Here is a 13,602-nt window from a genome sequence, read left to right on the forward strand (position 1 = left end):
GTATGGCCTATTTAAGAAGGATTACAACTGATCACTTGACAAAAATATTTAATGTTGTGACAAAACTGTCAAACTGTTGTACAAATAGAAGTCCTGATTCAATGTGTCCTTCTTCACAACTACAGCGCCGCCCAAATGGCTGTTTGCTTTGTTTTTCCTTAGCAGAAGGCACAATGAAGAAGATCACATGAGGAAGTACAGGAGAAATGCAGGATGAGACATTTCTACTATGCTTTCTTTCTGTGCTCTGACAGAGAGAAAGGCAGATCGTTACGACTTTGTTAATTCGTCCATTAGACTTGATGGCAAAACATGGGAGACATGTACCTACGAATCATACTTTAGGCCATGTTTGAATTTGGTACTCTGAACCATTCTGGCTGCTTCTTCAGTTAAGGTCAGACCTAAAAATTGTCTACATTAGTAAAAAGAAATGTGAGATTCGGGTTGGAGGATGATATTAACCCCTGTGTCAGACATTAGCTCATTACATATTGTCAAAGACATATCCGGTTGGCTGATAAGTAATTACCTAACTGAGAACAGATATGCCAAAAAAAGTATGTTAGAGAGAAAACGGTTTGACATCAGCCTCTTGGACTGTACACATAGACTTGAACAAATGAATGAATGAACAAAAACACTACAGCAAGTAACCCTGGACAGGATGAAATAAAAGTGATGCCAGGATGGCTGAAACAACAGGATATCCCAGCTTTGTTACCCTGAAACGATACCTTGAATCTATTATACTACTCAAACACCACTAGATACTTTTGTGACCTTGACTGTCATTTTCATTTCGCTCAGAGACCATAGCTGGAGAAGTACAAAGTATGTTCAACCCTCCCTGCTGCTGCAACTGTTCCTATATGCAGTCAAAAATAAACTTACCTGGTTAAACAAGGGTTAAAAAACTCGAAAGTGAAATGCTATCTCTCATGAACATTGTAGGAGAATTCAAAGTAATGACATTCCATAAGAACTGTCTGACCTTCGACCAAAGAGACTTTGTGGTTACATGGAATAGCAAAATCAAAGACGAGTTATTCCACTTGTGTTATGTGACCTCTAGCCCCTGTATGAATGATTGAACAGAGTCACAGAACCATAGCAGGAGCCTTGACTGTCTGACGGATAGAGAAAAACTTAGTGACTTTAGGACCTTTAGTACAGGAATTTAGAAAGTCTCATTCTTTCGTTTTCTTTTTGTAACTGTGTTCATCTCTTTTTTGGATATCACTTTTTCCCTCAGTATGTCCTCTGCCAGTGGAGTGGTTAGAGCAGTCGCCCCATGTAAAGAGGCTGAAGGTCCTCGGGTTCGACTCCGACCTGTCTGTCCTATTTAATAAAAGGCTTGAAAACTGCCAAAAAAAAAATCTTTAAAAAAAAACCCAAATGTGTGTTGGTGATCTGAATACAAGTGGGCTACCAAGACATGTGCCTCAAGCTGACCACTTGTGTTCGGCAGAACACATCTCCTTTCATTGGGTAAAACGAAGGACAGTCACGCAACAGTTCATCCAACTTGGTCAAGTTATAGAACATTGGCATGCTGTCACCAAAACAACCATCACATCCTGCATTGACAACCTATTTTCCTGTTACGCCCTTGTTGGGAACACATCAGAATACATTAGCTTGCACACAAAAAGAGATATGTGGTCAAACGCGTGACCCAGACCACCTCAGCAAGTGGTTTGAGTGATTGCATCACAATGTGTCCTGCTGGTCAATTACACTAGTATTTAGCGCTGTCTACTTGTTGTGATCCAATCGGCCAAGATGCATTTTAAAACCAAGTGTAAAAAGGGTCAAAGTGTGTGTATTGCTGTTTAGATTTCTAAAAAAACCTACCTCCTCCAACGTGCTGCTGAGCTGAAAGATCTGTCCTTCTCCTTCCACCTGCCTTACACACAGCTTGCAGCTGATCTCCGAGATGGCTGCGCTCAGTCTCTCCAGGGTGAAGGTACAGTGAAGAGTTCTCTGACTGCCACTCCACACCTGGTAGAATGGGATCTCCTAGAAAGCATGTTTTCCATTTGTTATTAATGAGGATTCATCAAAGTGAATAATTGTGAAGATTTTTTTTCTCTGGTCCAAAGATTAATGCAAACAACAACCAACACCGGGCGTACCATGGTTTATTCTTGTTTAAATATAAGTAGCACTTTAATCTGTGATATTTTCTGTGTGCGTGTGAAGATCATTTTTAAACTATCCCTCTTACCTGATATTTTGCAATGAGTTTGCTCTTCCAGTGTGTGTGTGGCACATCATGGATTGACAGTCTCAGATTGTGTGTGCTGTCTTTAAAGTTCAGTGTCTTTGGCTCATCCAGAAGCTTCCCTCCCATCTGGGTCTCCATTTGAAGAACCTCCTAAACAAAATCCCAAATGAAAAAAACAACACTAACTTCAAATGTTGTCCTCAACTTTGCTCCTATCTTACAAAACTATAAACGTTAAAAATGTATTTTTCATACAGCATTAAAGATATGAAAAATGGCTTTAATTTATATTGCATAATAACTGTCGACAATGCCGTCTTAAATGTTGCCTTGAAGTAGACAGTACCATGAAACACTAGAAACGCATGGAAGTTTTCATTAAGATATCATCACAGAGCTCAGTAAAGTACTCATATTCCCCGGATTTAAGCAAAGCATAGCTCTGCTAACTACACTCAACTGAAGAGAGACATTAAGATGCTCAATAAAAGCCTTGATTAATAATGCACCACCAGTCAAAGTACTGCTGTTCTGAGATATGGGAAATGAAACATATCTTTAATGTAAGATAGTAAAATTAAATTACTTCTATCATCTTTAGAAGATGACCTCAATTCATCATATTACTTATGAAAATAATACCCAGAAAAGTAATGATTTACTGATTATTCAAGATTTTGCAGACTATTTTTGTCATTCACATCATCCTTCTCTTTCGTCTGGCACGACAGGACGGCAATCAGGACTTTTCCTTTGTCTTTCTCTCAACGGTTTCAAAGCTGGAATTGACAGTTTTCTGGAAAACTGAAATTTTATGCCGTTATATAGCGACAATTCTATTAGAATTACTGCCTGTTTTCTTTGCAAACTTGTGGGTCTGTAAAGCGATTTGAGATGACATAGTGTGATTCAAAGCTCTAGCTAACATGAACTTGAATTAGCCACAGCCGTGAGCCTTTGAACAAGGTTAGCAAAAGTCTAAACTATTAGCAACATTTTTTCATCTCTGAAATGATTTTCCCGATATAGACATGTGTTTTATTGCGTCTGCATTTGTAGACGAGCCAATAGGAATGCCGTCACTTTGAAATGACTGTGATTGGCCAAAGTCTCCTGTCACAGGCTAAATTTTCTTAAGCCTGAAAACAGAGCAGACGACTTGAGTTACAATATCCTGAAAGGTTATTATGGGATTTTTGTCCAATGAAGCCAAAAGAAAACTACTCCAGCCTTAAGTAAAACTGTAACTACCACCTCACTCAGGACATATTCTGAAGCTAATCCACTGCACTTAATATGCTTTTTTGTTATAGTATAAATTCACTTAATTGGGAAAATTGAATCAGTTACTGTAAAACAGTCTGCCTATTTAATGTCTTTGTCCATTATGTGAACTGAAGAAACATTTTACTTTGCTGTGCTGCAGCTGTTTTAATAAAACATTGCATACACAGTCCTGTGGGGATTTTTGCTCATAGTTGACTTCTGTATATCAAGTAAGCTCACACCAAGAGATTACTAAGAGAGTATCTGTGCCTTACAGATGCATAATGGTAATACCACACATATTGATAACATTAACATATTTACAGGCTGACAAACTGCACACATAAAAGTATGTGTTCACCAACAAAACAGTTACTGCATTGAGGAATGAGTTATTAGTGTGACTTCTGATGCCTCCTACAACCCTTTCAAAATAATCAATTCCTCCTTCCCATCATCTTCCTACACGACAGTGCTACTGTAGATATACAGCAGAGACTTCCCCTTTGAAACGCAAACCGACCAATTATACTACACAGTCTCCATTATTAAAAAGTCCATCTCTGAACTTTGTGTTCAACCTACAATTGCTTGTTTGAAATGGTAAAAATGAGTGTGCATTGTTTGTGTGAGCCTGTGCATGGCTGTGTGCCACACTGACACTGGACTTATCATTGCATGCATAAATTACCAATGTTAATCTCCCGTATCAGATGGTCCCTCCAGTGCTTTGAATTTGTTTAAATTCCAAAGCATCGTTACTCTGACATTGTTTGACCCTGTTTTGTTTACTGCCCCTCAGTTCACTTCCAGAAGACTAGAGGTGAGAAAACTTCTTTTTACAATCACTTCTATCAAAGCTATAGTGCATTTTTTTTCAAATGCAAATTACCAGGGAACAGTTTAAGCATGGGTGATCCAAGAGAGAACAAAATCCCTCACAAGGCTAAAAACCACAACAAAGCATTGAGCCTAAAATATTCAAGACAAGTATATACATACATAATATTCAATGATATGTTCATTGTATGCATTTGTGTGTGGTTTAAGTCAATGCACTAGTCTCTTAAAAAGCAAATGAACACATGGAATACTGGGTTTGATTCAATACTTTACCTTGAGTGCATCCTGTGTGTCGTCCAGACAATAGACTCTGATGTGATAGTCCAAAGTTGTGCAGGAGACGGGTCCAAAAACAGCCAGTTTGAGCCTCTTTGCAGCTGCCTTGCAGATTGACTGGCCCACCAGGGAGTAAGTCCCCAGTGTCTCTGTTAGGATGTGACATGCCTCCGAGTCCATCTGCACGTAGCAGGGGGTGGTGAAGTTTTCCTCTCCCACTACAACCACATCCTGCAGGAATCATACACACACATAAAGTCAGACACATTGCCACTATACTTTCAGTGTCATGCTGGGTCTATGATGGAGGACTGAGACAGCATATTGTAAAATAACCATGGAAGCCTTTACTCTCTCACTATTTCTGCAGAGAGATTAAGGGCTTTATTCAAGACAGACAACTGTCAAAAACAAGTCTTTATAGTATAGGAGGGAGAAAGAGAGAGAGAGAGAGAGTATATATTATTCTTTATTATTATATAATTATTATTCTTATGCTTGCCTGACTATTAATCTATGATAATTTGCTGATAGAAAAAGTGTGGCAATGTAGAATATTCTGAATTTAAAAAGTGAGCTACACTCTCATTTGATTTTTTCCTTCCTTTATTTGGGATCAGCCTTTATTTTAACCTGGGCATTATTTGAATATTGGCTTTAGTTGAGAATGTATTGGGTCCAAGCCACATTCTGTCTGTTAACATACAACAACTGGACCTGCATTTGAAGCCATTTCCACTAATGCAAACAACCCCTGAATAAGCAGCTTGCGATTTCCAACTTCATCTGTTGCTATAAACAAGTATTTTTAAATGCAATGCCAATAGAACTGAGGTAAGTGAAGCTACCTCTGTACAAAGCATTGTTAAACAGAAACAACTCAAACTACAAATGTTTAAACCCTGTTGGTGTGTGGATTTTTCTAATAAGGAAATAAACAGTGTGTGGCTCCTCTTGTTAGTCCGCTAAGAATACAGTTACTGGAATTTTGATTGATCTCATTGCCGAAATTTAACTGAAACGTAAATGCATGTCTTGGTGTACATAGTATGAGATCTGAAAGTAAATCAACTGCCGTCTGGGACGTGTATCCGTTTCTACTGTGATTTCCTGCTGGCTGTTGCCCATATAATTTCTACGGTTCTCTGTCACAGCCGGAGTTACGATTCATCCACATGGCTCTTTGAGTGAGGATGCACAGGGTCTTTTCATATAAGTACCGAATCTTCAATTAGTTGTGCACATATTGATGTTTGTGTGTGCCTGTCTGTGGATGCAAATGTGCTGCAGCGATTGATCTTTTCTACACACACACACATGATACAAATATTGAGCTTTGAAGCACAGTTCATGGGGAGTTGTGTTCCTATAGATCAGCAAGCTGAATCAATACAAACAGGTAGGAAAGCAATACGGTATGAATCTGTTATTATGGGTAATCACAACCGTGGCTCCCCACCCATCCAACAACGATGTGAGGGGAATTCAATTACCTTCTTCTCACTGTTTTGGGGAAAACTTTCTGATAGGAAATTGATGTTCTACTGCAATAAGTGAAACAAATCGACTTCCTGATGAAATTCCACTTTTCATTTTTCTCGTCTTTACCCACTCTGCACCCAGCCCCTTCTGCACGTGTCTTGTTCTCTCTCTGTCTGTCTTTCTGTCATTCTCTCTCTCTCTCTCTCTATATATATATATATATATATATATATATATAATTTTATTTTTTTCACTGACACACACACACAGAATCGTATGCATGGCTAATTGTGCAGAGACATTGTGTTGAGCTGTGATAAGCAACAGAAGACAGCATACGGGGGCCTTGTAGACACAGTGATGCTGCAAGACAGCCTTATCACTCAAACCCACACACAAGGATAGACTTACGCATGTACACATCTACACACACAAACACGCATACATATGCAGTCTCACACACACACACACACACACACACACACACACACACACACACACACGCACACACACACCCACACACAGGCACACACGCACGCACACACACACACATACACACACACACAGATATTGCTGAGGTAGAGACTTCATGCTGAGAGAAGCAGGAGGAGGGAGAGAGAGAAGAGTTGAAAAAATGGAGGGATAGAAACATAAGAAGGAAGATGAGAGAAGAGGAGGATGGCAGGAGCATAACAAATTGCTTCTGATAGGAGTCTTCAACCCCCTGCTTGTCTACTAGCCTGTAGGCACTTTGTGTTTACTGAATTTTCTCTCCTTTCCTTTATTTTCCTCTCCCTGCTTCACTTCATGTGTGTATGTGTAATTCAGGCTATTCTTCTGAGGGAAAGACAATAATGTATGTGTGCACATATGTGTGGACATGCTACGCCAGTCATATTGTGTGTACATGACCATATTAATGATTTGGCTGTCCTTGTGTGCAGCTGAGTCTTTATTAAGTTTAAAATCATCATATACATGTGTTCATTTATCTGCTGCATGTGTACATGCTTGTGCATCTAGATGCATCTCTTTGATCATATATATATATATATATATATATATAGTATGTGATATTTGTTGGCAACAAAGTCACAGCTACTTTCTCTGGAGGTTAAAACTGTGGAATTCAAAAGTTGCACATTAAAGCAGCAAACAAAAAAGCTACATTGTTGAACACTCACCTCCCACTCTCCCATGGCCAGTTGGTTCTTCAGCTGTATGAGCCAGTCTTCCTGGACGTTGTCAGCACAGTGGTGAATGGTGAGGATCACCGGTCTGGTCAGTAAGGCTCCTGGAGGTCCACAACTCACTACTGGGCTCAGCACAGTCTGGATGTCCTCTACCGGGGGTCTGGAAAAGACAGATAACACTGTTGGCTACCAGTTAGCATAAAAAAAGGCTGCATTGATTTCACTTATGGCCTCTTTTATATTTCATAATGTTCATATGTGGTAAAACCTGGCTGGCATATTAAAAAAGGCAGGTGGACATTTGTTAGAGTAAGATAAACTAGCTTACAGTAGATTAAAATATCAAGGAATAAAACACATCACAGCAGAGTAGCCCAAAAACTCAATCAGGGGATGATTAGTGTAGTCAGCGGGGCTTGAGTTGGACCTCAGCTGGAGTTAGTAGCTCACAGCTCACAGGCGGCAAATAAATGAGTATGGGCCACAGGCCCTCTTTTACAGTAAATTCAAGTATTGGAACCACAAGCACTTGCTAACTAATGTATGTTACAGCATAGTAACTCTATACTGCAGTATCTTCTACAATATATGGGAATTATTTATAGATCCTTATTTCTTATCATTATTTCATTAGTAAATTGAAAAGTCACATTCTTAAACAACAGTTAAAAGTGAAAATGTCTTTATTTTCTTTCCTCGTGTTGCTGAAGACATTTATTGACTGGGATAGAAGCCAGAATTGACAGAGGAGATGGATCTTAATTTTAAGAGTGATTTTTTTTGTGTCAGCTTACCTTGTGTCAGGGGGAATTAATCCTTAACAGTATTATCGATTCAGCGACTGGAGCTCATTATTGACTCATGATGGGTTCATATGGGTCAGAGAAGCTAACAAATAAAAATGACTCAGTAAGAAGTACAACTCAAACTCCCTTTGACTAGTAACTTGACTCAGGGCTCACCTCTTAATGAATTACAGTGTTATTGATTTGTGAGGTTGTATATCTTTTGAGACAAATACGGAAAATAAATGTGTGAGGGAAAAAGGACACCTAAGGGATCTTATGAGCCAAACCACATGATTCTGGCTTGCCAAGTGTTGCTGAGCAAAGGCAATGTAGCAGTGTGATTTTTGCTAGCCAGATATTGACTGAGAGGGAAGACAGAGGACAGGGAAGAGGTTTGACTCTTAGAAATACTGTAGCACACTGCAGGGGGGATCATTCTTATTGACTGCTATTGATTGGGGAGAAGCTAGAATGAATGCATGGGGTAGAATATATGAACCAAACTGTGATAAATGACCTAAAGCTCAGATCTTGTAGAGGCTTTAAAGAGTTGGTTTACCCAAATTATTAAAGAACCGATTTCCTCACTTACGTCTTGTGGTATCGAGCCAAGAAGATACTACTAGCCTGCTGGTTTTATTTGCTCAGTTTTTGAGATTGTTGTTTCTGAACATTGCGCTGCAACCCCAAACACAATGAAGGTGAACTGAATTTAGTTTGTGCCACCAGCATTAAATAACTAAATTGAAAAGAATCAAAAGCAATATATCTTTCCCCAGCCAGTGTCCTACATTGGATAATGCACAAACCTTGCAGCAAACACTTTATTTTGGGACTATTGTGCAGTGTAAATGGGACACCACTTCTTAAAGGTATAATTTAATATATGTACTACTATCCTAAAAAAACAATATATAAACTAATAAAATGTCTCTCAATCATCGCTTATATACTACTAGAAGTGTGTGGTGGTATCTGTAGAGACTCTGCCCTCTGCCTCGATTTTCGTTTTTCTTTATTAGCTTGAGCTGGACAGGGAAGTTTCTGGGTCTCGGCAACCCCACATGGATGTTTGAGCCCCTGCCAATAACAGCAACCAGGGCGACCAGGACAACCAGGAAGACCAGGGCGATGATTCTGAACTGCCACTTTGTCACGCCCCTCTCCCTCAGCATCTCATACTGATACTCAGGGCACAGGGCACGAACACACACAATAACAGTGACGAATCATAACCGAAGCTCTACATTTACTCATAATCCGACAGTGTGGCCCCTTCAAACAGGGTTGTGTGGAGGCATGTGTTTTTTGAACGTAACGCCATGAAACAATCAGAAAATATAATTTTATTCCTCTGATTCTGATTTATATAGGTACAAACACAATTTATTTATCTCCATTGTATTGGGGTGGATGGAGAAATCTCAGTCACGGATAACGTGAAAACTAAATAAACTTGTTGTTGATATAAATGGTTTAGCTGTGTTTGTGTGAAAAAGAGAAAAGCTTACAAGCATACAATCATCAGAATATACATTGACTCCGTACAATATGTATGTTGTATGTAAGTATGTCGTTCTTTCTTAAATGTTAACGGTATGATTTTTAGTAGTAGTAGTATGACATCTCTTTCCATTTGCATGCACATGTAGTCACATAGGTAGGTTTTAGGATCAGAGTTTAGCCATTCTGTAGGGCCAGGTCACTTTTAAAAAGAATGCTGATACTTTCCTCAAATTTGTGTCGAGGGCATTTTTACACAACAGTTGGAATATATACATTTTCTACCCTGTCTCTCATGTCTCACAGCTTTACCTAACTCATGCACAAGGTTTTGAAGTAAAGGATTATAGTTCATGTAACAGGATTACAGTAATACCAAAAATAACTACTAATCTCTTAGTTACTGTGGAAACAGAAATCTCTTTGCATATGCTGTCAAAAGCTTGTTGTTTGTTTTTTGGATCTCTAAAATGGCATTAAGTGAGGAAAAAAAATCTGTTGTTGTCTTGTTGTCACACTGCAGTCAACATTAGTTTCACACATCTTTTTAAACATGGGTGTTATGAGCTCTAACTATGGGAAATGGCATTGATTCTAAAATTTTGAAATTATCCCCCAACTTTCATTCTGGTACTAAATCTGTGCTATTAACAGACATACACTAAATGAATCACCAGACGAATGGGTGCACAGATGTGCTATACACTATAAATAATAATGATTCATACACTGTTGTGCATCCTAAGATCATGTCACACTGTGAAAGCCTCCCCGTGCAACCATACAAATAGGTCTTAGAAGCACGAGCCCAGGAGAGAGACAGAGAGGTGTAGACACAGAAAAACAAAGAAACAAAAAGAACATAGAGGGAGATGCAGAGAAAAATGAGGACAACAGGGAACAACATAGAGAAACACAAATGCCACAGAGAGGAAAAGTGAGGGAAAGAAAGAGACTAAACTTACCTCAAGCTGTCCTTCCTGTGCACAGTCACATACATCTCGTACACCCTACCCTGAGGAACGGCACCCGCTGGAACCAACAAACTCACACCTGCAGGAGGGAGGGCAGGGGAAGCAGGAGGGATAGAGGCAGAAATAAAGAGTTCCATCACTGGATTTATTAATTTTATCATGCACAACTGAATTATTGAATGAACAACCCATTATCACTTTATCATTGTGATTAATTATTAAATAATCATTTTCAAAAGCAACCAGTAAGAAACTTTCTCTTAAATATATCATCAAGTGAATTGTACTGCAATGTTTTATGGCTTTTGAGAGCTGCTTCCTATCAGCACGTTACATTATTCATTATTTCTGTCTGCCCACTGCTTTTAAATCGCAAGTCTACAGGGCTACTAGGTAGCTGGCATGGAGACATGCATGGAGACATTATTATGTGGACTGTGCAGTATTAGCTATAAACTTACCTTATGTGGTCAATTTTTCATACAGGAAAGGGATGTGATCTTGTTGATACTTCGTTTCAATCAGGATTCACCTTGATGACATTTGTACTATCTATAGCAGTAAATGTGATGCAATGTTTTTTTATTTGTTCATATAACCATTAACAATATCGTAATTGTGCCCTCATATCTTTCCATTGCCTTTGTATCACCACCTCTACAATTTGTCAGAAATTATTGATGGTCACTCCAGACAGTATGAATAGCTGTTCAGTGTGTGTCGAAAGTTTACCAGAGTTGGGTACAATGAGGTGGCCACCCTGGTTGTTGTAGGATCCGTGAGCGGTGCAAGAAGGATCTCGTGTCCGGGCCAAGCTCTGGTTGCGAAGGTTCATGGTGTCGCTGTTATCCAACAGAGACTGAGTTACCTAGAAATCAAAAAAGACAACAGTCAGAATGATGATTTTTTTCCCAGCAACTCAAAAATTGAAGGAAAAAGCATTTCCCTCACAATTTAATGGGATTTTAATTTATAAGGGTAACATGTTTATACTTCTTGTACCACGCCCATCACCTTCAGCTCAATCTGTGCCGTTTAAATTTCTGATCTGTGATGAACACCATCAGTAATAAGCAACAATAAGAAACACTTTTTTGTTTTCTCATGATAAATGATTAAATATCTTGTTATCTCAAGTTAATAAAGCTTTTATTCTAGAGATAAAGAAATAATGAAATTCCAATTTCAAGATAACAGCATTCAAAACGTAATTACAAGGAGGGCAGTGCTCGGCTTTCATAGATTTCACCTTGAAAATCAGGTGAAAAATATATATATATTTTACATTAACACCATTGCACCTCTATGAGATGAGACCAATCTGAATGCATATGAAAAAACCTTGGGAATGTAATATACATTTTTAGTAATGGAGCTAGTGAGAATGTAGAATGTAGTCCAATCAATGTTTTGGAGATTAGTGCGCGGAGTCTGACCTATAATGTGGACAGGCATTGTTCATATTCCAGTGATTATCCTTATGCATAAAAGTAAGCCTCACCCATGCTCTATGAAGGCTGAAACATTATGACAGAAAGAAGATTTATTCTAATGAAACCAAAAGTTCATGAAGGTTCGAAGAAGTTTCACTGTACAAGGCCGATCTTTTGTTGCATAGGTCATTGCAGTTTTATTTTTGCTCGGCTGATTAAATCAAGCATTAAAAGAAGAATCTGTTAATGCTCCCTTTTCCACTACAATTTTACTGCATTCATCAAGACAGTTTTTATTTTCTTTCCTCATGTTTTCCTGGTGACCATTAAGTCAATTGCTACAGGGGCAATCTGCATCTGCCTGGAAGCACTGCCATAGGGCTGAGAAGAGGGAGGATTTACAATAGACCTATGAAACTACCTTAGGGTGTGTGGTAAAATATGACCTGCTTTGCATTTCCTTTTCTACAAGTCCACTGTGAGATGTAAAATACGGACTTAACATTCAGTAGTTTACTCCACTACATCACACAAAACTGACAATAACTTGCTTCAATTTGTTAAAGACAGACACCCAACTGAAAAAAACAACATATCCTCAAATTAGATGGTTCAGGTGGTTAAAAACTCCACAATTAAAATCACCCATATTAACATAGAAAATAATCAAATAAGTGCCACTGACATGTAAAGCTCAGAGATAGTGAGTTCAGCTCTCATACTGCCTCACGACAGGTGCAGAAGTTAAAGTGTGCAGTTTCATCTGTATTTGTGACAACTGACTCTGGTATGCATGCCATGTCGTTGACAGAGCAGAGGGAGGAAACTGGGACACCCAGTTGCATGTAGGGTATACTAATGGTGTTTGGTTCTGTATTTATGTGACTGGAAATACATAGCTGCCATGTTTCAATACTTTTCACCGTGCTTTTGGAGTGTAACCTCCCTTCAGGAGGACATGTTTCAAAATTCTACTGCATTCATTCAGAATATTTTACAGTCAAAATCGCAGAAGTGGATGGAAGATGCTGATGTTAGATTGTGGGATTCATGAATTACATTACCTTAGGAGACAGCTTGGATGTGAAGTCTCCTCCAAGGTCATCCTGCGGTGTGACCAGACCAGAAGAGTTGTAGACTTTGATCTTCAAGTTGGGAAGAGGGTCCAGGAGAGGAGAGTTGGTCATTGGGATTTTATCTGAAACATCGTGGAGGGCATACACTGGACCACGATACATGGCAGCTGCATTTGTCAGGTCAGGAGGAGCTGTCAGTAGATCAGCTAGAGGGATAAAGTGGAAGACATAGAGGTAGAAAGAGGAGGAGCAGAAGAAGGGAAGAAAATATTGATAAGAGAAAATACAAAACGAATAGCACTTGTCCTCAAGCAAGGTTGATTGCTTAGCTAACACATGACAGGGTCAGAGAAACTGGTGTCTGAGACAGAGAGCGACAATAAAGTTTAAAACTACTTTGTATCCTCAACTGTAAAAACTACAAAAGGCTGCAGTATGGGATTGATTTGGGGGACTTGTGGATCAGTAAGCAGGAATAAGGGGAGTAAGACGAGAGCAGGCAAGGCGGCTGATAAGGTATCGGTGTCTGGTTTGATAC

General features: G+C 39.1%; 1 protein-coding gene across 1 annotated transcript in view; it reads right to left on the minus strand.

Moving 5' to 3' along the window:
* The window catches only part of LOC310946496 (netrin receptor UNC5C-like), a 204,872-nt gene that overhangs the window by 5,141 nt on the left and 186,129 nt on the right, over positions 1 to 13,602 (minus strand). The window contains exons 9-15 of the mRNA XM_083912972.1: positions 13,053 to 13,270; positions 11,288 to 11,423; positions 10,547 to 10,634; positions 7,282 to 7,450; positions 4,613 to 4,846; positions 2,231 to 2,380; positions 1,858 to 2,022 (exon numbers count right to left, since the gene is read on the minus strand). Of these exons, the coding sequence (XP_083769098.1) occupies positions 1,858 to 2,022; positions 2,231 to 2,380; positions 4,613 to 4,846; positions 7,282 to 7,450; positions 10,547 to 10,634; positions 11,288 to 11,423; positions 13,053 to 13,270 (1,160 nt within the window). The remainder of the gene's footprint in view (positions 1 to 1,857; positions 2,023 to 2,230; positions 2,381 to 4,612; positions 4,847 to 7,281; positions 7,451 to 10,546; positions 10,635 to 11,287; positions 11,424 to 13,052; positions 13,271 to 13,602) is intronic.

Source organism: Echiichthys vipera (genome assembly GCF_963691815.1).
Source record: "Echiichthys vipera genome assembly, chromosome: 4".
NCBI lineage: Eukaryota > Metazoa > Chordata > Actinopteri > Perciformes > Trachinidae > Echiichthys > Echiichthys vipera.